This window comes from Pholis gunnellus (genome assembly GCF_910591455.1).
Source record: "Pholis gunnellus genome assembly, chromosome: 17".
In the NCBI taxonomy this organism is placed as follows: domain Eukaryota; kingdom Metazoa; phylum Chordata; class Actinopteri; order Perciformes; family Pholidae; genus Pholis; species Pholis gunnellus.
In genome coordinates, this window is record NC_136544.1 from 3,706,608 (window position 1) to 3,731,767 (window position 25,160).

A 25,160-nucleotide genomic window follows, 5' to 3' on the forward strand; every position below is an offset into this window, starting at 1 on the left:
GTTATCAATGCTTGTATTTAAGATGAACATGATTATTGATGGGATCCATGGGCACTCGCCCGATAGCGGCTGGACCCCAGAAAGATTACTTATTTTTACCCCCTCATGGGCAGCGTCAAGACCACCTAAACTGAAACCAAGTTAAGACCAAGACCAGAGTGTATCGAGACCAGTGGCGGGCCGTGCATTTCATACCTGGGCCTTCTGTGCTGTCCTACTACAGGTGAATTATCTCCTAATAACCTCATTATGACGCATCAATCCAGCAAACCTGCAGCGGATCCACGCATTCCACCACACAAGAGCACGAGCCATTCAAATACTATTCATAAAAACGACACGATAGACAAATGAACAGTAGTAACGTTACTAAAAAAACTGACGCAGTTTGTGATTTACCGAAATGTAAGAGTTTAAGAGTTTAATCCCAGTACATCGTTTCAGTTCCAGTAAGAAGTCCTTCTCGATTCATGGAGCCAGTGATGACAGTCAAGCCTCTCTGGTTGTATTTCACCGGTCTGCTGCGGCAGGTTCGCAGCGGGGCCAGGATCCCATCTCCACCGGGGCGCCCACTGGCCGGCGCTGACCGCACGTCGGGCCGCGGTTGTGGAGCTGTTTCCCTGCGAAAGTGTTCGTTGAGTTGTAGATCCACTCGAGTCTCTGCAAAAGTTTTCAAATGCTATGGTGTCCTCAGGTTAGCGTAGCATAGCTCCAAACCCAGCCATAAAATGTGCAACGCTTCTCCGACGCTGTCAGCAAGAAACACCGTTCAAACAAATCCTTTTCCTGCTGAGTCAGGGCTGCCAGCTGTGGCGTTGACTGACCATTTCTTACGATGTCCAGCTTTTCCTGAAATGTCTTTCTTGAGAAAGACGTTGTCAGTAACTCTGCCACTAAATCCATTTATCCTCCTTATTCAGCCGTTGAGTGTTGAAAAAACAAAGCTAGGTAAAAAAATAAATAAACTACACCAAGCAAAACCCTAAAATTGTTATAATTTCTTCCATATCTTTCAATTTGAACTCTTACTCCTCCAACTAAGCTCTGCTGGCAAGTTAAGTTTCGTTTCACAATAGTCACGTGCTCGCCCACTGACCAATCACAGCACACGCTGCACCTCATTGCAGAGCTGCACCTGGACACTGAGCTGCACGTAATGCTGACGTAGTTGTAGGCCAGCAGGCCGCTCTGGCGCGTCAAATAATGTCAAACTAAAGATCTGAATGGTTGAAGACTGACAATCAACAATATCGTCCCCATTTACTTAAACTACAAAGGCTTCCGACCGGGCCTCGGGCCTCTCCTCTCACCTAGACTAGAGACACAGAGGTGAAATCTGATTGGACTTAAAACAAGCTGCACTGGAAGCAGAGCAACTGAGGAACACAGTAGCTGTGCAATGAGAAAATAAGATAATGGGAAAAATATTTTTATAAATCATAATACATATAAGAAAAAATTAAATGTATTTAAGAACAAATATTAAATTATAAAATAGCTAGAACTTTGCGATTCTGTTTAGGCCAGCAGAGAAGGCTTTGCAGGCCCTGACGGCCCGCCACTGCTCGAGACCAAGTCAAGACCAGAGTGTTTGACAAAGTCAAGTCCGCAGTTCCTCTGTTTTCAATGAACAGATACAAACACACACGAACGAGCTGACATCAACTTAACTATCTTCATATAACACTCCATTTCCTTGTCATGTTTTCTTTTGCAGATAATCTATTTGTGGTTTAGGTAGCTGAATTTTAATTCAACGAAAATGTGGCCGCAGTCAACACTTAAAAAAAGTCCGGCCTTGAGTACTCCAACACTGGCGGGAAGTACTGTGGGTTAACGTTGTCTTCGGACGTGAGGGTGTGTGTTCTACAGGGCCGCAGCTAATTTGTTAGCATCCAGATAACTGTATGAAGGAGCTGTGAATCAACACACGATAAGCGTTAACTGATCACATAAATTCACAGTGACGTGGGTCATTTGTTAATGGTGAGCAAACAGGAACTCGGGGACACGTGCTGCATTCATTCGAGCATTGAATCATCATGAGTCACAGAGTCACACATCGGTTATGCATCAGTAAAAGCATGTGTTTCTAAAAAGCTTTAGGCCTCTTCCCCCCAGAACTGCAGCGTTTAACTGCGGTGTTCTCAGAACGCACCAGCAGAGCGCGCCAGAGGACCCACGTCCCACTTCGCTTCACTCGGCTGCTCTTTGACTCCACATGCTTCATCTGCGGCTCGCAACCGCGCACACACACCGAGGCCTCCACCCGGACACAAAGGTCGTGAGCCGAGGGAGCGCGCACCTGTCAAAGAATGTAGTTGTCACCCGCGCCTTTCAACTCCCACCGAAACTTTGTTAAACTGAAAATAGCTCCTTTCCATCCGTCCTTCTCCCTTCTTTTTTTCCCCAGAGGGAACCACAAATTGTGTCCAGATTTTCACACATAGTAACTTAACGTTTTGGGCTATTTGGAACTGAAGCAATTAGAAGCAAACCTGTGTTGTACCCTCTCCCCCGCTAATGGACCTGACTAGAAAAGACAAGAAAATGAAACGATCCTGTTTTCCACCCTCGGGTTATTTCAGATTGCAGGCTCGTTTTTCTAATTATGGAGGCCGTTCCTGAAGCGTGTGTGTTTCTCAGTCATTTTTTGTAGCTTTTAATTGAAATCTGGCCCTGCTTTTGTGTTTGGGGACGATAAATCACAATTTGGAATCTCTCGCTTTTCTTTGCAGCGTGCTGAATTTCCAGCTTGGGTGGGAAATGACGAGAGACAGATAAAGAAATCTGAATCAAACCGATTGGAAAAAGTCTGTGAAAAAGTTCACGTTTATGTCGTATTGCAGACTGGCCCTGCCCCCCCCCCCCCCTGCAAGATTCGGGCTCCTTTGCTATAGCGCCGGTGGTGCCCAGAGGTTGTTGCCATGCAACTCAATGTGGCGCAAACACACACACACACACACATGCACACACACAAGCACACACACAAGCATACACACAAGCACACACAATGGTCTGCTTTATGAGGTGCCCAGCGATGCCATGGTAACCTCCTCGTTCTGGGCAAGCCGGGCAGAGCGGCGGGCCAAAAAAATGCCATGGTTCCCTTTTTTTTTTCTCAAACCACGTTGCCCAGAAACCTTTTGAAACCTAATAAGTGAAAGCAGTGGGCAGACAAATTACGACGAGAGTGTGTGAGGGAGAGGAGGGGGGGGGGGGTCAACTTTGGGAGTTTTAGCATATCCTGTCTCTCAAGCGTAAATTTGAACCCTGAGTGGAAAAATGATGCTGGATGATCAGAAATGGGCAGCGTAACGTCAATAGAACAGAACTTAAAGGAGCACCACATCCTTAAAAATGACCATTTGTGTATCAGTTACTCAGCCACCGTGTTACCTTGAATTCCAGAGGAAAACGTGTTTTCCTCTCATGCCTCCACGGTGAATTGAGAATCAAAAAAACTGAGAAAAGTCGGCAATGAATTGAAGAAAAGTGGAGCTGCGTTTTAAAAACAGCTAAACCATGGATGTTTTGATGAAGTTTCCCAGTCACAGCCCCAATTCACTTTCATTCACCACAACTTTCCTCTGGTTTTTTAGGGATCCTCGTGGACTACACCGTGGACTCGTGTGAGATAAGCAACGTTTTTTTCCAAGAATTCAAAGTAACAGGGGGCGAGTAACTGACACACATGATCATTTAAAGGGTGAAGTGTTGCTTTTTAATGCAGACGCACTCTGGAGCTGTTGAGCCTGTGCGGTGCATGTTTGAGCAGACAAACTTCTCTGAGTGGGTGCACTTCATTAGAAATGATCAGTGGCTATCCAGCGGGAGCTCTTGACCTGCGGTGCATTTACATAACAGCAGCCGTTCTGCAGAGCTAGTGTGTGTGTGTGTGTGTGTGTGTGTGTGTGGGGGGGGGGGGGGGCTCCAAAGAGGCTAGAGTGTCGCTCTGCTGGCAGACATTTTTCGGTGAAGCAGCTCTGATGGAGAACGAAGTCGACCGGCTGTATACATACGTGTGCTACAGTAAGCAGCTTGGTGTGCGTGTGTGTGTGTGTGTGTGTGTGTGTGTGTGTGTGTGTGTGGGTCCGTGAGGGACTGTAAGTGGGGCTGCTCCAGCCATTTCCATATCACCCGGGGTCATCTAGGCACTGCGCCCAGTCCCTGTGCTTTAAGGCCCCGCTGAGGCCTAGCGAGATTGAAAAAACGGGGTTGAATTCTGACTGGAAGGTAGAGCTGGCTGGATGGAGGAGGAGGAGGAGGAGGAGGAGGGTCACACACAACAGAGCCCCGTCTAGTGCTTTTTAGATTCCCTTGAAATGGGGAGCCGTGCCAAGCGGGGCCCCGGCGAGCCGGCTATCGCGCCATAACCGGCCCCCGTAATTGCTACTCGTCCCGCACCACCTCCTCCTTCACTACGGTCACCCACCACGCATGTAAAACACAGAGACGCAGCGCGGGATCGCCACCTGGGAATACATGCGACGTTAATGGCACTCTCCTTCACAAGCTGTCAATGCCCGTTAATGAACCCATACATAAACATACAGGCCTGTCTGTGCGCCCGGACAGACAGAAAGAGAGACAGGCTGGCGGGGGGAGAGAGAGAGAGACGGGGCGGACAGACACAGAGGTGGAGAGACAGGCAGCCCCCCCCCCCCCCCCCCCCCCCAACCAGAGACAAAGTGGATACGGAGACGGAAAGAGAAAGCAGAGACAGATAAATAAAGACGGCGACGTGTGTTTGGCGAGCGGACGGGCGAAGGCGGCCGGACTGATCAAATGGACACGACGCATCAGATAAAGTCTGCCGTTCCATTGGATTGAGCACCGAGCTCAAAACAAAAGGGCAAACCCAGTTTCACTCTCAGACGTTTCTTTTTATTTTCTATAATGGGCATGACTAAATATAATCCACAATAATGCTGTCCTCATGTGAAATGACTAACTGTTTATACCACAGAAGAAAACGACCTTCGTTTGTTTTTATTATGTTCATCAGCAACAGATTTCCCCGCTGGTTTGCATGCGCGCAGCGAGGAGAAGAGAAACATTGTGCTCAGTGACGTGAACGGTCGTGAAAACTATTTGGCGGAGGGTTTTCTCTTTTTTTTCTCCTTTTTCGGTATAAACAGTCCATTTTAGCGCAGGTGGCCATGGTAAGAGATGGCTTGCAGTCTTTCTGTTCGATCTACACAACAAACCACAACATTGGTGCAGAACAGATGAAATGCATTGTGGAGCAGAAGAGCATGGCAACGATAGAGAACCTTGGATGCATACCTGTTTTTCCTGAAACTATCGTGACAAAATCTTTTTAGAAACATTTCAACATTTTTTTAAACATTTTTTTTGGTGTTTTTTTCCCGTAAATCTGGGTATTATTACACCAACTTTCTCCCATTTGTCCCTTAATTCACAGGAACCATTCATCCTTATCTGTTATCTCTGGCAGGTGTATGTTTACTGTGATCCAGCCCTCAGTTGTGCTCAGCTACATTATTTACACAATTTAACATTTGATGATGAAGTATTATCTATATTTTCACATCAACACAGTCAGCAGAAAAAAAGTGTCGGCATTGTGCGTTTCTGCCAAACCATTGGATACGTTGAATGTTGACATTTTGGAACAAAAAAAATGTTTCATAAATACATTTCAGCCTCTTGCAGAAAGTTAATGTTGTGAAACTATTGGTTAGGTTTAGGCAACACAAATACTTGATTATTAAGGTTAAAACATCATGCTTCGTGTTCAAATTGTAACGCAACAACGTAACGCAAAACAACGTAACGCAACAACGTAACGCAACAACGTAACGCAACAACGTAACGCAACAACGTAACGCAAAACAATGTAACGCAACAACGTAACGCAACAACGTAACGCAACAACGTAACGCAACAACGTAACGCAAAACAACGTAACGCAACAACGTAACGCAACTAGCGTGAATTAAAAAACACGTTCCTTAGCGAACTTTCTAACTAGTATAACAATGTTACGTAACAACTCTTAACTTTAACGTTAACTTGTGCTTTCGAACATGACACAAACAGCGGTGTGAAAGTCATGTGTTTGTTTGCTCCCCCCCCCCACATGCCATTTGCAAGCTTTCTTGCTCCTTTCTTTGCCCGTTATTACACCACATCACTTTGATTAACTGCCACTCCATATACAGCATCGTTGTGGAACGTCACAAAAAAACAATTACACATTCAACGTATGCAAGGTTTGCAGAAATGCACAATGCTAACATTTTTTACAATTATGTAATCTGCTATTACAGTCCTATTGTCTTATTTGCGAACTAACATTAATCTAGTTATGGATATATTGATGTGATTTAAGCCGGTTTTTAGCTTAGCTTTCTTAGCTCATAAGCTAAGTAGCATATTCCAGAGAGGTACTCTGACTATAATACTTGCTAGTTAAAGTTTTATGTCAGTTTGGTTCGTATCACACCTTTCAACAACAAGGCAATTCAAAGAGCTTTGCAGATAATACAAAAAACATTTATTGACAGGAGATTTGAAATATGTTATGATAAAAAGACAGATCCAAATCGCATACTTTTTCTTTTTACTTTTAGTACTTTTTTAAAGATGCATCATATTTTTCTTGTGAGCCAATCAGAGCAGACTGGGCTTTATCGGGTGGGGGCCTTAAAGAGCGTCTCAGACAGAGGGTGAATACAGGTAACTTCAGACTGACAGTATGAGAAAAATTTAGTTTTTTTTCAACACTAAGATACTTAAACATGTTCTAGTAGAAACCCAAAATAGAAGTATATGAACCTGAAAATATGCATATGTCTCCTTTAACAAGCCTACATTTGCAATAGCTGCAACCACATACACTCATCCATCCATGCGTTCACACACCAACAACATTAGACCTCGTGGCAAATTTCTACCTCATTGAGGGAAAATTGTGGTCGCCAAAAGGTGGGGTTATCCCAACTATCAATTGTAAAGTAAAAAAACTTTACTGTCATATAACTACTAAGTAGAACCTTTTGACCTTTGACCTATAAAACTCCTTCTTAAAGTTACTAAAAGGAACTTGGTTATGAAACCGTCAATTTATTACCGAAGCCTCTACATGACCTACATATGTAAACGGGACCATCAGCGAGAAGATTGGCTATTTCTATATAGGTATTCTTTACGCTCGTCATCGGGTCCGATTCCCCACAAAATCAGATTTAGAGTTACGGTTCGCAGGTTTACCAGAAACTCCTTCAGCTCAGACACCAGCGGGGGCCTCCGGCAGTGAAAGCAGGAAACCAAAGTTCCTCATAGTAGCAAGCGCAATCTTGCCCAACCCTAAGACAATTCTCTACCTGCTCTAGTTTGAAATCACATTTGAAATCACACAACCAATCATGTGACCAATAACCACAAAGTACTAAACATAGAGTATTCTATTTTACTTTTTGGACGACGCAATGTTTATTCTCTGTACTTCCGTCTGAATTTGACGCCATAATTCTTTTGTGGATTTGCCTATAGCTGACTCTGACACTCAATTGATGTTCATTGTTTCATTGTCCCTGTGAGATAGACAAACTAAATAAATATGATGAGATATAGTAGCGTTCAACGATCACAGACAGAAGTGGGTAGTTTGTGTGAAATGACAAAGGCGGTGTTGACAAAAAGGACAAAGAAACATTACAAATTTTCAGCAATTCTTTTGTTTCCAAATTATGAAGACACCATATATTTATTATCAACAGGAACTACTCACTCATATATGGTCATTTTGGTGTAAACATGTAGGTTCCAGTGACCTCTGCATCTATGGGGCTAAATAAACATTAGATTGTAGTATTCTACTAATAGAGCCGATGTAACGGAGCACTATCAATGAGACAAATTCGCTAAAAAAGTAAGAATAACAAGCTTTGTTTTCAGTTCGCCATGTTGACTGTGCAACGGAAGCCCCTTCAGTAACCTGGCTCAGACATCTGAGCTTGGCCCGAGGCCTCCTGGAAAATCCACATCGGCACGGAGCACAGCCGATAGACCTTATTGCTTTTGACCGAATAACGTGACTCGCGAAAGTCGTCGAGATGCTGCCGAGTCCGCCACCGAGCACCTGCACTGCACCTGCGAGCGTGTGCGAACGCTCCAGCGTGCGACCCCCGCACCCTTTTCTTTTTTTTTTTGGTGCAGAGTCGGTGTAGCTCGGTTAAGCCCTGCAACATGGCAGCAGCCGGAGCAAGTTGGACCGGCGAGGCGAGAGGCACAGCTGCTTGGAGAGGGCTCTGTGGCATTTCTGTGTCTGTGTCCCCCCTCTCTCCCCTCCAAACACACACACACAAACACACACACACACACACACACACACACACCAGGGCATACATACAGTATATACCAACACATACACACACCCTCTCTATCACTCACACCAGCAGCAGCACCCTGGTAACAGATAGCTCCTGATTGGTGACTCCATCCGTGTTGTTTTTTTAAAATCTATATTTAAATATTTATCAGCAGTCCCAGGAAGAGGATTCTGGCGGCGTGGCGGCGTGTGGAATGGCGTGGGAGAGGCAGAGTGACCCCGGGCTCAGGTGGCAGCTGTGTTATGACTTCTCTGCCAGGTCATGGTGGATGGTAGGATGGATGCCTCCCCCCCCCCTCCCCCCTCACCGTCTCCTCCCTCCATTCTGTATCGATCCATCCGTCTGTCTCCGTTCTGTTTTTGTCACATTCTTCCGCTCTCATTTAGTTTGTTTTTTGGACGCAGAACTTGACATCATGTTGACATGTTGTGCATGCGCTGCATGGTTTTTCCACACTGTGTGACCGTTCGGTCACTCGCTGAGCGTGCGATCAAGGTGTTTTGGCACCTAAGGCCAAGGAGAAGCCAACCGTGGAGCGAGTCCACCTTTAGCGGCTGAGACGGGCGAAGCCTTCCTCGTCCAGATAACGTGATGCCCTCGTTTGAAATGTGTGACTGAAGCGATGATGGCGGTGTTTATCACAATGTATTGGCATTTGGCAAAAGTCTTGGATACTTCCCTTGAAATGCACTTTTCTTCTTAAATTCTACTCACGAGATCATTTTTGGGTGATTGACTCCATCAAAGATATCTGGGGCTTATCCCAAAGGAAAAGGGCTTTTTAATTAAAAACCTGTTTTAGCCACTAGAGGAAATGATTCAGAATGTATTAAGGCCATGATACACTTCTGGGGCAACATGTGCTTTTTTTTTCCTGACTTGATTTTTTATTTATTTAATTTTGCTATTAATCCTTACCTAGTAGCAGTGCATTCACTTCACATTCAAACATTTTCCATGAGCAATGTATTCCGTTTACTTTGTGACTTGAATTTGCATCAACTCAACTTGCCTTAACTGCTGCTGTCTTCTTCGCTTTTGACCTTCAGCTTTGTGTGTGTGTGTGTGTGTGTGTGTGTGTGGCACAAACATCCAGAGTCTGGATCAGATCAGAGAGCTAATTTATTCCAGATTTCACATATTGACAACATCAATCACTCCGATCTCTCGGTAGCAGTTGCTTCATTATTTCCCCTCATGTGGCGTTTGGTGTTGATCACAGAGGCGTCTCGAGGCCTGACACAGTTTGCAAACCCGAGGGCTCCTCTAAGCGCCAGCCTGCTGCGCTCGCCGCTATGTAGGGCAGAGCTGGACCCTCTGCCGTGGGGTGGGAACGAGGAGGGAAGTGGTGGACAGAGAGAGAGCGATGGGGGGAGTAAGGGAGGGATGGCAGCCAGCATTGGGGCCCCATGCAGGGATGCGGGAGATGGGGAGGGGCGCAGGGGTTACGGGGTTGCTACAGGGGGCAGAGAGAGGGGCACAGGCTGGGCATGGCTGGCAAAGGAGCATTCCCTCCCCTCTGTGGACAGTGTCTCAGCTCAGTCATACACAAAGCCGGGGGGGGGGGGGGGGTGTCAGGCAGGTTTGATTAGGTTTATTGTCTTCAGAATTTTAGTTTTTCTAGACATACAGCTGATTCAATTCTTAAAATTTCTTTTTTTTGTTGCAGTTTTTCTCCTGATAGAATTGATGATATTTTTTCTGAGTAAAAGGAAAGGCTATGGGAGGCAAATGTTTATCCAGCTTTAAAGTTCAGAATATCCACGTTTTAAGGTTGCCTAATAAAATAAACACATTTAAAGGGGCACGCCAACAATTAGGCATTACACTTTCATTAAATTAAGGGACTTACAAGAGACATATTTTTTTTTAAATGGTTAAAATCGAGGCAGCAGAAGCCCAGATATCCAGACTTATAATCAAAAACACTACAATCCAACAATTCCCAGAATGCAACTGGGTAGTGTCTTTTGTTCAACAGTCACTGCTTCCTAAAAGGTTACTTCTTTCAAACCCCACACCTCTGGTTTGTGATGTAGATTATCTGTTAAAAAAGAGCCCAAGCCGAGATAACCATGATGACCTCACCATGACATCATCCGGGTCATTTTCCCAGAGTTTGGAAAAGCTCCATCTAGAGCCACAGAAGACGTGTTTACAGTTCAACTACTCCTCGTGATATGTAAAGGGATCTTTATGTGTATAGTTGAAGTGTCCTTTTAAGTTACTGTTCCTGATGGAAATGATTGAATCAATGCTTTTCTTGGTTGTATTGCTGGGTATTTTCTTAAAATTGTCTCAGATTGTTTCAGTTGAAGGATTTTAACTGGTTTGATTATATGGCAGCATTTAGTTTTTCGGACAAAGATGAAGAGGGAGTTAGGTTGAGGCATTTTGTGATTACATACACATTACACACATTTTATTTTTAATGCAGATTCTGATCTTTTTTTTAGCCTAAAGCTTTTTTTAGGCACAACAAACATCTCCTTCAGTGTGACAACATTGAGAGCAATATAAAATGGATAGAAATTTAAAGCCAGAAGTTAAATAATGACTAGGATGTGTTTTGTTTAGTTTTTTAAAATACCCAGACATTTGATTTGAGTTTGGTTGGTAGGTGGTCAGAAGTTTCTTAGGTGGGTGGAATCCTGTTTGAATCCTTTGGACTCGTGACCTCTGTGTTTTTCCATCCCTGGTTATGGCACTGCTAGTGACCCCCCCCCCCCCCCCCCCCCCCCCTAGATTTATCTTGGGACCACTTGAGGAGAATCCCTTTCGAGAAAAGCATTGAAGTCAGGTGCGACGTCACTGTGTCCTCTCGTCTCTTTGCAGGTGTTTGTCTTTCATGTTCAGATGCCCCCTTCTGCCTCCCTCCCTCCCAAGCTCTCTGTCTCACTCTCTCCCATCTTTTTTTCAATCTGTCTCCCTCTCCATCCCCAGACAGACCCTCCCATCAGTGCCCATTTCCCTCCGTCTGGCTCGTCCCCTTTCCTTTTCACCCAGATGACCCCGCCGCCGCCCCGTTCCTTCTGTCTGTCTGGCTCTCCTATACCCAGATGCGCCCCAACCACTGCCCGTTCCATACCATCCTCACTCTTATCTTGTATCATCACATCGATCTGTCTCGCCGTCTCTTTATCTCTGTCCTCTTTATCTGTTCCTAACAGTTTCTCTTGCTCCCTTTCTCCCTCTGTCTCTCTTTTCCTTGTGTGCTCCCACTGCACAGATGCCTGGCTTGGTTTGCAACAGCTGTCTCGCCATGTGCCACTACCAAGTGTTGCCTTCGACGGCAGGGCCGAGTTGGGAGTGGGGGGGGGCACAGAGTGTATTAGTCATGAATATTCATGTTGCCTTGTATGTACTACCAAACAGAAAATGGCACCAGAGAGGAGACTCCACCCATCAAAAGAAAAGAGGGGGGTTGGGGTGGGCATTGGGGTGGGCATTGGGGACGACGGGAGGAAAGGAAGGAGGAAGCAGGGAGGAGGAAGGATAGGGAAAGTCATGGAAATGTGATGGAAGTGTATGGGAATTGCGCAGACGGAGGGAGAGGAGGACGACCAGACTGAATGGCAGGGATCCATAAAATGATACCCCCACCCTCAGAGGTGTGAAAGAGGGGACACAATGAGAGGCGGGCACAGGAGGAAGTGGTAAAGGAAAAGGGGTGCGGGGAAATTTAGGGAACAGGATGGGAACATTTTGTACTTTGAGGGCTTTGCTTCAAATCTGCAGTCAAATATCTATGAAAACATTAGTAAGACGCTGGTGAACGATGACGCAGAGTCTGCAGCCATGCTAACAGCTCTGTCAGGACCATCTCAGTTTTTAGCACGCTAGCATTTGGGAATGTCCTTAGTTTTGCTGGTATTTGGTATTTGACCTGATGGTGGCGCTTGAGGGAAAGTCAGGAGGATCATCAATGTGATTGTAATTCACCCTGGGAGGAAATTGAATGTGTGTTGCAAATTTCATGGCAATCCATCCAAAATCGGTTGAGATATTTCACTGAAAAATTGTCAACCTCATATTGGTGGTAGAGGAAAAAGTCAGGGATCACCAAAGTTGGTGGATTTTATGGCAATCCATCCAGTAGTTGTTGAGATCTGACCAACCGAGCGACCACGACCAACTGTGACCGACGCGATCAACCAACCGACCGTGACCGATCGACAGCAATCGACCAACTGACCAACTGTGACCGACCGCGATAAACCAACCGCCTGCAACCAACAGACCAAACGACTGACGGCGATCAACCAATCAACCGACTGTGACCGACAGCAACCAACCAACCACTACCGATCGACCAGCCGCGACCAGCCTACCAAGTGACCGACCCAGTGACATTGCCGTCGTCCCCAAAGCCACGCAACTAGCATGGCTAAAAATAACAGGAGCACAGAAGAGAAGTTCAGGCCCATGCTGTAGATCTGAAAACGACAACAGGAGGTGTGAGAAATGATGCACGCTGAGCAAAGCAAATGCATGAATGACGAAGTGCGACTACGAGGAGATCCTGGATGAGCAAGCGAAGGATGAAGAGCAGGAGCGAGAGACAGGGAGCGAGAGACAGGGAGAAAAAGAGGGGAGATAGGAGATGCATCAGGGGTGAGGGACAGCAGATCTAAGCGGACCGAGGCTCTGGTGGCTCTTCCTCTCTTTCATGGAGAGCCAGGAAAAGAGATTATAGCAGCCCCGTTTTCTCCTATGGGGTGGGAGAGAAGGGGAGGGGGGCGACCATACTCTTCCCTTTACCGTCTCCCACTCCCCCCCCCGAAGACAATGACACTCTCTGGTTGCACCGACTGGGTCCAAACCAGGACAAATCAAATGACAGAGCTCCACTCTGCTGGAGGAGTGTATGCTCCAATCATCACGATGACAAATGCTGCAATTTGATTTTACAAAGGAGGCAGTTGTTGTTTTTTAGATTTTTTGTAATGCATCACAAGCTTATGGAAGGGGCGCTACCTCGCACGCGACAGACCCTTTCTTTCACTTCCTGGTTGCCCTGGTTGAGGGGAAAGAGAGCGCTAATTCTATTAGCCTAATGCTACTTTTACTTAAGCAAAATACCTCAGCACTTCTTCTCCAACCACTGCTTATTTAACTTTATTTCAATACTTCTAACTTCTTCCTCCTCTGTATTATCAGTATAATAGTCTTACAATAGCAGTAAAGTGTAAGAAAGACAGAGGCTTTCTTTCACTTCCTGGTTGCCTCTGAAGGGCTTAGATTTGGTTAAGGGAACAACAGCGCTAATGCTAGTAGCCTAATGCTACTTTTACTTCAGCAAAAGACCTCAACACTTCTTCTACCGCTGCTTATTTGACTTTATCTAAATTTTTCTAACCTTGTCGTCATCTTAATTATCAGTATAATAGTCTCACAATAGCAATAATTCACTTCCTGGTTGCCTGTGCCGGACTACGATTGGTTGAGGGAACCAGTGTGCGTTGGTCCTTTCGCTGTGTGCTTCACAGACTCCTCTCTCACACCCGCATCCACACAATACACACAGCACACAGTCATATACACCCTGGCTCTCTTCTTTCTTTTCTCATACACACGAACACATACAAACAGCGAGTTAATCAGAAACCTATAAACCCTCCTTGCCGGTAGGAGATAAGCGCGGTGCTGGTAGCCCTGCCCTCCTGAGAGCAGCACTCCTAGCAGTGCAGTGGAGCGGCCTGATAAGGACAGGGGAGTGTGGGATACCCTAAGAGATCCAGACACACACACTCACACACACACACACTCCGTTCAGCATCAGTTAGCCAGGTCTTCTGCAGAGCCAATCGGCAGTTTGCAGGGCCCCGAGGCTCCACCAATCACGCTCCTCCATCGGATGTTGTTAATCTCAGCGCTCAGCCTGCAGGTGGATGTGTTAGCTGTGTGTGTGTGTTTGTGTTTCGCAGACACACTATCTTATATGGTAATGCGATCGAGTGCAAGTGAGAAAATTGTACTCTGATAATAAAAACTGGAGTGCAAGATCTATTTATTTTTGTGCCGGACAATAAAACCAAATCTGGTTTTCCTTCAGAAAGTGATTGGTTCTTCTACCTATAAGATTTATTATTGCAAAAAAAGAGTAAACACTTCTATATTTGAAGTAAGGGGACTAGTGTTTTCCTACCTTGATGTACAAAGGGCCAGCACACTTTCTCAAGGGTGTTTGGGTAATTAAGTACCTCTTCTAATTAAGCCTCAACCTGTATTTCAAAGGCCCTTTGGGATCCAGCTACTTTCTCAGATGAATCGGCCTATACGCCGGGAGACATGGAAATACCGCGTTTCAACATCACAAGTCACTTGAGGAGTCGTGTCGGTAACGAGTGATCCATTTTCATTTCAAAGGCCCGGCCTGCAGAGCTTCGTGAAAAAAAAGATTTAGAAAGAGTGAGATGAATATAGGATTAACTTTGCCGACAGAGCTGTAAAATGTTTATAATAAACTTCACATTTCTGTCTGTTAGCATGTGGCAGTCGTGCAGCTCCTATTTTTCTATCTTCTTTTTTTTTTGTGTGTGCAGCGATAAAGTGACTGGAACATTATCATCAGCTGATTCTGTATGTGCACCATATATTTCTATACTTCTCCTTTTCACAGGTGGAACTCACTCAAGTACTTGAGTACAATTTTGAGGTACTTGTACTCCATTGGAAGCTGCTTTATACTACTTCACTGCATTTTAAAGGGACATGTAGTACTTTTTACATAAAAATATGTATTGTTATAGGTTCAACTCCCCTATTTGGTTGAAATGTTCTCCACATCAACCAGATAGAACATCAAAATGCACTTTCCCCCGTGGGCTAGGTCGGCACGGCACGGCAGTGTTGGAGCTGTGAAGCTTGACTTTTACATTTTTTTATAATTTATTTAATCATGTTAAATAAAAAAATAAAAAATCATGTTTTATTTAACATGATCGAATAAAATAAAATGAGGACAGAGATTGGGCTGGTCGGTCAGAGAGTTTAAACTGGAAAAAAAAGAAGAAAAAAATAAAAAGGGGAAACAACAATAAAAAAATAAAATATATATTTTTGTTTTTTAACTCCACCTCTGTAATCAGACAGGCTGCCTCCTCCGGTTCTGGGGGGGGGGGGATCTTGGTTGGGAATTTTAGTCAATTTACAAATCCTCTATTGTCATCATCATTATTTATCATCCTCCCTATCCCTTTTTCTTTGTCATTATAGACACACCTCACCTATTCTTACACGTCATGTCACAAACACGACTTCATTCGCTCACATTACTGTTGTACTGAACTGTCTAAACACCGTCCACAAATACAAAAAAAGCCCTTTAATGCATTATTATTAATGTTAAGTATAGGGGCCATTCTGTTACCTAATGAGGACTTTTACTTTTGATAAAGTACATTTTCTGTGTGCAGTTTTTTTCTGAAGTCAAATCATGAATCAGGGTTTTATTTTTTTATTATTTATAATGGAGCATTTTTATTGTGTGGCAGCCTCATGCTACTTTTACTTAAACAAACACAATTCATCTTCTGCCACTGCTTATTTGACTTCATCTCAATATTTCTAATCCTCTTTATTATCCTCTTTATTATCAGCCTAACAATAACAGGTGCATGCTTTAGGTGTCATTATGGTAACCTTAAACGCATTTCTTGTGTGTGTTGCTTGTCACTATTCTAACACTAATCTAACTTTTTAGTTTGTTCTCCTTTAACACATTTTTCTGTAACCTCCCGTGTTGTTAACGCTGCTGTGAGGTTTCTTACTTCATCTCAGTCGAACCACGCGTGGAAAACCTCTTGGAAGTTGTTGGCGCAGGTCAAATGCGTCTTGACCCCCCTCCCTCAGAAAACAAACAAAAAAACACAACGAGAGAATGGCCGTGACTCGGACCCGGTTCCACTTCCCGTGCCAGGGTCAGCATTCCGCGACGGGGCCGTTGCCCGGTGGAACTTTTTGTTTCACAGTGTGTGTGTGTGTGTGTGTGTGTGTGTGAGAACCTACGGAGAGAGCCGGTATACATACGGGCGACACAAGCGGAGCGGAGGGCCAAAGAAGAGGGACTCTGCAAGCTGCCGATTGAGGGTCGAGTCTAGACTGCGTGGTGCCTTCACGGTGTACCGAAAGGTGCGGACTCTCGTGATGTCATGACAGTGACTTTTTTTCAACTTGTCCCCGTGTCTCTCGGCGACGTACGCGGGGTTTAAAGGTTGTTTTGTGGGGATGCTACGAGACGCCATGGGTCACGGATCTTCATACAGTCCGGCATAAGTTAAATTGACGTTTACAAAATAATTTTGTACACCCACTTAAGCATGTAAACGTCTCTATGCGGATAAACACGCCGCAGTGCATTTAGGTCCGTTAAAGGCCGTTGCGTTCAGGGACGTTGAGAGACGATGAAGAAGTAGCAGTGTCGAGGTCAGACATCAGGTCAAGTCACTCACTGACACCAAACACACCTTTAAACATGCGTGCATGTTGCGTCATACACAACATGCACCAACCGTCCTGTTGAAACGGAAGTCAGAGGGCTGTTTTAAAGATGGCGCAGGTTGATTAGCCCAGAGTAATAATGCTATTAATAGAAAAATATGATAAGAGTTTGGGGTGCACATTCATAAAATATTAAAAATAATAAATCCGACCCTCTTCAACACGTGACTGTGCGCGTGCAGGCCCAACGCTCTACATGCTGCAGGCCGCGCGCTCACCTGGAGGCCACACGCACACGACACACACACACACACACACACACACACACACACACACACATTCCCATTCATCATTTATCAGACGTGTTTTAAAACTCTGTGACTAAAATCTGACGGACTTTTATGCAATAAAAGGGTTGCCTGATAACTAAAACAAATAGAATGAAATTAAATAAAATGAACACATCCTGATGATTTCTTTTATTAGTATTTTGTTTCACAAATATCAATTTCGGACATTTAACGTCCCACTAAATATGACATAAATACTTTCATCCCCACTGTCACCCTGCCCAATTATGTTTAGCCCATTTTAAATACAAAGAAAACACGTGAGGCCTGAACTGATTATTTAACAAGTATTGTATTTTATTTTGCGCTATAAGCACCGTTTCAAAATGATAGAAAATCACAAATTTTGTGTTTCATTTTTGGATATTTAATGTTGTAAATATAAAAAGGGAGGTTGGTGTGCTAATTTAAAAGACTTGCTCTGTTCTATTTAACTCGACGTTAGTTAACACCTGTTTCACTTAAATTACGGGTCATAGTTGTGGCTGGTTGAACATTTTAAAAATGCCAAACTTTAAAAAAAATGGATCTGTGTCTTTCTTTTGACAAAATCATTAGGCCACTAAAACTGATCCTGGTCCAACATTCAAAATAAGTTTATTTATTATTATTAATTTATACAGTTTATTTGTATTCTAAAGTAAATGTAAAGAGTATAAATTACTTTTATGTTATTGCTGAGGACAACTGAATTAAAAGATGCAAGCAGCTTCTCCCTTTATGAAACATTGACCGTGTGTGTGTGTGTGTGTGTGTGTGTGCGTGCGTCTGTGCGTGTGTGTGGCTCTCTCTTTAAGTGGCAGCTCAGAGTCCAGAAGCTTTTCATTTGCCTGCTTGTAAAGTGATCAAGTTGAACCAACACAGACCGGAATCGGTGGCAGGTGGAGCGCTCATTGGTTTTTTAATTCATTTCTTTATTGCAGTGACGTCCGCAGCCGCGCGCACCTCCGCGAGGCCGCTTCGTTTTCCCCATAAAAGGTCGAAAAAAAAACACCTACTTTGGACATATATCCGCGACTCGCCCCCCTCGATCTGAATTGATCTGAAAAGTTTGGTGTGTGTGGAGGATAAATATCGAGTCCAGCCAGGAGTCGAGCACGTGCTCTGTCTGTTATCATCACCAAATAATAAACAGAGGTTCATGATGAGAATAGAACAGAACAGAGTTTGCAACAGCTTCACTGGTCTGCTGAAAATACAAAGCTGTTGCAAGTCTGTAAAGTAGCCTACGGCTGGTCACGTGACATCGCATCCCCGTGACATCGCTGTGTCCAGTAATTATAATGATATCAATTGCTGCTAGAAGACATTTTAAATAAAATACATTTATACATGTATTCAGTTTTTGTTTATTTTTTTGGACTTCACATTTTACAAACTGACCCCATCCGCGTGCACGCCTCCCTTATAATTATGAATATAAAGTTAGCAAAACGTCGTTCCCTCCCTGTAGATATTACACACACACACACACACACACTCCTAAACTATTTGGGTTTATCATAACCCTCTCTCCCGCCCTTCCAGCCCCGGAGCTGCCCCTTATACATTTTTATTTATTTATTTGCCGGTGAGAGCTACTAATCCCCCCGCGTCCACGGTTTACCCTGAGCCCGTATTTAATTCCTCTAAACCCCCAGCTGCCGCCCTGGTTACTCGCTGAACACGACAGACTGCGAACCGCTCCGGTTATTAATAATTCACCAGGCCCCCCTCGTCGCTCCGCTTCCTCCGGCCGCGGCCGCAGGAACCCCCCCCCCCCCCCCCCCCCCCCCACTCACCCGCACGCCCTGCTGGAGCGCGCGTGCCTTGTTATCTTTTTTTTCACTTCTTCTATTCGTTTGTTTTTCTCTCTTTTTTTTGTCCCCGCTCGGTGACTCTCACAAACACACGGAGAGGGAGGGGGGGGGGGGCACGTGCGTTTCACCTCCTTGTCGTTGCGGCTTTTTTTTCCGCCTACAGGCGGTAGCTCTTTCGGCACTACCCGCATCGAAGTCCCGCTAACAGCCTCGTCAGCTCGCGCTGCCTTACGGTGCTTGAATAGTTGCGGACGCCGCTTCGCTCCGCAACTTTCTCTGCCCGCGGAACGCTGAAGGAACAGGTGTGGGAGGCGGAGGAACCCCCGCGCGCCCCGAAGGGAGGGACGTTTTTTCGCGTACCAGCCGGAGTCCGGAGCATGCACGAAGTGGTGGTGGTGGTGGTGGTGTGGGGGGGATAAACAGCGCGCAGCGGCTATCGTCCCCCCTTCTGCATGAGCAACAGCTGATTTGGGTGAGCGCGTAGAAGCGAAGAGAGCGCGAGCGTACTTACTGTCGGTGCATAGCCAAGACTCCCCCTGCTCGGTCGCTTCGGGGGGGGGGGGGGGGGGGGGGGGGGAATCGGACGGTGACTGTGTCGGTGGCGCAGCAGTAGTAGTGCGGGCGACTCGGGTGGACGTTACGGTACCGGGACGGAGACGGTTTTTCATGGGAATATCACGAGGTGGAACCGAACGTAATCACCTTGCGTGAAGAAAGTCGGTGGGAGCGGACGACTTGGATTATTACGCCGCTCTGTCCTCCTTCGGCCGGACTGAGAGGAGTTGACTACAAAGTACCACAAAACCTAAAAACAAAACCGGGCACCAGGCCATGTTGTAGGGCTTCTTTTGCTTCCGGTAGAAGGCCCAGCTGGACAAGAAACCGAGCAACTCTCTCTCTCTCTCTCTCTCTCTCTCTCTCTCTCTCCCACACATTTTTTTTGGAAGCCGAACTCTTCGAGAGTGGAAAAAATGGGTCTTTGAGAGGTGCTTGGCACGTTTCCCTCCACACCACAATGGTACGTGCTGTGTAAACCAAATCATTTTGCTCATTTGTGCAGTCAGCTTTTCAGATTCATTTAGCTCTTCGTAGATTTAATGATACGCAGACTCTTTTAAAAAAGTTTAGTGGGCTGAGTTACCCACTTCTAATTCTAGTGTGTGTGTGTACTTGTGTAGCTAATGGGTAACAGTCACCAAAAGAGTGTGCCAAGTCCTTCCACCTACCTGGATATGTTTCCTGTCACAGTTATTGTGGTTATTTTTTTTTTATTTGTCTTGCTGCACGTATGTTTTTGTTTTTAATGATGTTGCTGCTATAGGAAAACATAATGCAACTTATTTTGTAATGTAGTTGCACAACACTTTGCCAAAAAACGGCGTGTTTCTGGCCAAATCAGCGTGCAGCCCTCTCAGTCCGCCGCCTGATGCCCACCCACCCACCGCCTTCTGCCGCTTTGTCCGCGTAGAGGACGTGGGTCCCCCTCCCTGCAGTGGTCCGTAATGCGGGGGCCTGCCTTGTGGACTATTTATAGCCGCATATATGATACGCGTTATCGCATGTCACGCTGTTTTAGCACCGAATCAAGAGGCGCCACATGGTTTGTTGTTAAATAAAATAAAACAAACGGTTATACGTGGTGACATGCACGCGGAGAGCCCCCTCGAGCTCAAATCCGAACCTAAAAGGCAAAGTTTAACAGAGTTTGGAAACTTGGCCATTGAGAGGATGGAAGTTATTTTCGGCGCCAACATCCAATAATGCGCTCGTTTGATTTGTGCGTAATTACGCACTGCGGTTTAAACCAATTCCTTCATTAGGCAGGGGATTCATTTGTGCAAATCCTGGAACATCACAAAGCAAAGGTCTGCGACGATTGATCTGCTCCCGACCTGCTTTCTTTCGTCCATCAGCATTTGAGATTGTGTTTGTGGTTTCCTTATAATTTGAATTATACTTTTTTTCATGAGGAAAAAAAAAAAGTAGCATTATTTAATCTCTTATCCCCATTTGCCCCGAAGAGCACATGTGTTTAAATTGGCAACCGCATTCCCTCTGAGGTTGTGAAAACGGCGCATTTGAATGCAGATCTTGTAGGTTTTAAAAATGTAGCAACAAGAAGTCTGTTTTATGCAGAATTATTAGATGTAGCCCGCACATCCTTGACCCTTGGAATAGAACTATTTTCCTTTTTTTTTGGCAAGATATGAGTCAAGTCAGGCAATAGTTAGGGGAACCTCCCACATACAACCTTGGAGCTGCTGAGATACCAGGAATGGGGGGGGGGGGGGGGTTTTTTGCACATGAATATGGAAGATTATTAGTATGAATAATTATTTGTTTACGAGCATCCTCGCTGACATGGCGGCTGCCCAAGAAGCTCATCAGTAAAAAAAAAAAAAAAACAAGATACAGAATTCAGGACAGGCCTCACATGGGATTATCTCGACTTGTTATTCTCCCACTTATAGCACCAACTCACCTCGTTTTTTTATCTTTAAAGGGTAACGCTATATTATGAAATTGTGCCAAATATCTCAGCTGCATGTTGGTTTAGTCAGAATGCACTGGAGGCATCCGTCAATCAGCGTCAGGGTCCTCTGACACGCTAATAAACTCACTTCTCTGCAGGGATTGAGCTGTGACTGTGGAACAGCGGGTTATCGGTTCTTAAGGAAAGGAAGAGTGACCCCCACCCTCATGAAAACTAAACACGATACACGTTTGGTCCCAAATCGTAGTTTACGTGTTCATCAGACCTTTATGATGAGGAATATCAGTCATGTTTTTAATGGTCACGCTCAGCGCATGTGTGATGCACAGTGTGTAGGAGCACGAGAAACAGACACAGTAATCATGGAGGGCTGTGTAAATAGCTGGGGTAATTGTATCCCACACTGTGTGTGTGTTTGTGTGTGTGCGTGTGTGTGTGCGCGGCCCTCCACATGATGATCCAGTCTTGCGTGATCTCCCTCTTGGCCGTCGTTGCCAGCGTGATGTCACCCCTCGTCGTACACGGAGTATTCCGCTTTCTACGTCGGCCCTGGCCTTGACAGTTCCCTGGAGAGAAAGAAAAACAAATAAAGGCTTCATTAGGCCGCGATCGCTCATGTGGCCTGTAAGCTTTTTTTTTGCCGTATAGTTTAAAGATGTGAAAACTCTGATGTACGCTCAAACGGCGTAAACATTAGGGCGGTGAGCTCAGATGATGGGGTTTGTCAGGTTTGATTGGTTTTTAAGCCGTTGAAGCTCGTGAGGCGTTCTTGGATGTGACTTTCGCGTTGCACGAAATGAATCGGAAAAAAAAGAAAGAGAGGAAAAGAAAAGTGTCGCTTTTGACAATCGAAGGGTCGCAGGCTTAAATTGGTTACATGTTTCTTTTTAAAAGTCACGAAAACTGGTAGAGGCTTAAAAAAAAACAGACTTAAAGGGGCACTCCGGGGATTTAGTGTTGCGCTAGCGTAAAGTCGAGGGACTTACGAGAGACGGAGTCAAACAGGAACGGTCCAAATCGAAGCAGCGGAGGTCGAGATATCCTGACTTTTGTCGCTCGGACAAGTCAAGCTTCAGAAATGCTGCATCCTACAGTTCCCATAATGCAACTCGGTAGCATAAGTCATTACATCTTTCCTTCTTGTTGAGTGCCCTCATCTTTCAAACTCCACAGCGCAAGTTTGTAACAAAGGCTTTCTGTCAAATATTTGGTCTCAATTCGAGATGACGTCACCGTGACATCATCGGGCTCATTATAGAGTGCTGGAGGGATGTAGGCCCATGATAATAAGCTCTGTGGCAAACAAACCGTTATGATACTTACTCATCTTGTTCAACAAGACGATCTTCGCAAATTGTCAACACTTTTGTGATTTTTGATGCGCGAATACAATCGGCAGAAGTAAAAAGCTAACACGATGCTATAATCGAGCTACACCACCGTCACATGACTTCACGTCACTAACACGAAGCTACAAGCGGACTAGTTGGCGTTATGACATTTTGTTGTGTCATTTAAGACACTTGTTGGCAACCACCTTTTTTTGTAAGACACATAACAGCTTAAAAATGGGGGGGGGGTCTTCACTGACGTATTTTATATCGCTGAACAAAACATTTGTGAGACCCTTTATGAGAGCCAATGTTTGTCCATTCTGGGCTACTGTAGAAAAAAATGGCGCTGTAAAATGGCGGCATCTGTGAAGAGCACCCGCTCACGGATATGAAGCTCACACAAACACAATGATTGTTATTTTCAGGTGATCATACACTAGTTAAAACATAGTTTATTGTTACTATATTCCATTTCTGCCGACCCCCCCCCCCTAAATGCTACACACGGCTCCTTTAATGATATACAAGGTACAGGCTAACAAAAACATACAAGTTTATAGGAAGCTTAACACTACTCTTTTTGTTATTATTTCCAATATTCCATTCAGCCCTCTTCAGGGTCACCTTGAAACGTCTGTAAAATATAGTATTACAATTTTAAAAACTCGCTCTCTCGGGAACGGAGAGTGATACCTCTTCAGATGGAGCATTTACTCTTGAGAAGACGATTGGCAATTTGAAGATCGAAAGTACGGCGATGAACTTGTTAGTGGAGAGAGAGGTTTGTGAAAGCGACGGGTTGCCTCAAGTTGAAAATGTAGAAAAGTGAGAAAATAAATACACTACGAGTGAGTCATCTCACCTGTTCCCAATGCAGCTTTAGAGTTCTCTTAAAAAACACAAGCGACCATGTGACTTCAGACCCCAGATCAGATTAGTTTGCTTTGAAAAACGACGCCAACGACTTGAACTCGTTTTAACGACAACACTCACACTTTTTTGAGTTTTTCTTTTCTTTTCTTCTTTTTTCTTTTTGGGTTTGCAGCTCTCATCAAGCTGACGCTGATCACATTACAGCCCCTAACTCTTCCATCTCATTTCTAACCCGGCCCTCAATTACTTTATCAAGACTTAACCCTCACATTAATTGGTTTCACAAGACACCCCAGACTGCACACCAGCTGTGTAACCGAGTAATTTGAATCTACTTAATTTGGGAAGGTGTTGGTATCTTCTGCCTTCTGAGTTTAATTTGGAAAAAAAAAAAAAACACAACAACAATACATGTATTTTCTCCCTTCGTTCTCCTCTTTAGGGCCTTAATGAGGAATTAGAGCCAATAGCATTATTCATTAAAGAGAGCTTGCCAGCTATTTATCACTGTAACAATATTAGCATATTTGTTTAAATTTTAAACACTTTTTTTTCTTTTTTTTTTGCATTCGTAACCAGGTTTAGCATTTTTAATAATCTGGCATCGAATGCATCATACCAAATTGAATGCTGAAAAAGAACCAGTGGCAAGCCCCAGAAACATACTAAAAATCCTTTATAACCCCCCCCCACACACACACACACACACACACTCCTCTAATTACCTCCTCCCCTGCTCCCCCTGTCTTATTCCGCACCTCCTGAGATGCAGGTGTAAAATATCACATTTTTCCAGCATTTCTCCCTGAGGTGGCGCTGGCTCGGACTCACACAACGTAAAATTTCCCTCTTTCATATTCCCCCTCCCCCTCTGCACATTTTTTTTCCCCCTACAAACAAGTTCCCCCTCCTCCCGTCCCTCCCGCTCTTTGATGTGCTTGCCACATCTGCACAGGTTTGTTAGCTTGTTACCAGGTGAAGAATGAGGATACAATTAGGGCTGAGTGAAGTGGGGACTGGGTAGGATGTCAGTTGTGTTCTGCAGCAGAAGAAAAAGAAGTCTCTGATGCTCCGGAAAAACTGTTGATGGTTAGTGGGATGATCGGTGATTGTGAGGAGACCTGTCTCCCGTGGATCATCATGTATCCAGAAGCATGGAAACAGGGGGGGGGGGGGGTTGTGCCTGGTGTGTGTCTGTGTGATCAAAAGAATGAGAGAGACAGGGTGAAGATGGGGCGTATGTATATGTGCTCTAATATATCCAATGCCAGGACAGACAGCGAACTTTAGATCCGACTTATTGTGCATACAGAGAGAGATGCAGCTGAGGTCACGTAGATAATTAGTGGATTCCGAGCTAGTCACGGTTAAACGTTATGTAATAGTGATACTCTTTACCCGGAGAGGTTGGAAGGAGATATAAGTTTCTAAAACGTTACGTTTCTACCAGGCGGCAACCTCCGGTTCTGCTGAGTGAAGCCGATGCGGAAGTGTCTTAAATCTGCATT

The 25,160-nt window shown here is 44.9% G+C and overlaps 1 protein-coding gene across 6 annotated transcripts in view; it reads left to right on the forward strand.

Annotated features, from left to right (window-relative positions):
• The first annotated feature begins 19,544 nt into the window (after positions 1–19,544).
• Positions 19,545–25,160, forward strand: part of nfixb (nuclear factor I/Xb) — a 128,906-nt gene continuing 123,290 nt past the window's right edge. For all 6 annotated transcript variants that reach the window (XM_079176776.1, XM_079176782.1, XM_079176780.1 and 3 more), the window contains exon 1: positions 19,545–19,969. In XM_079176776.1, coding sequence (XP_079032902.1) covers positions 19,967–19,969 — 3 coding nt within the window. In that variant the 5' untranslated portion in view covers positions 19,545–19,966. The remainder of the gene's footprint in view (positions 19,970–25,160) is intronic.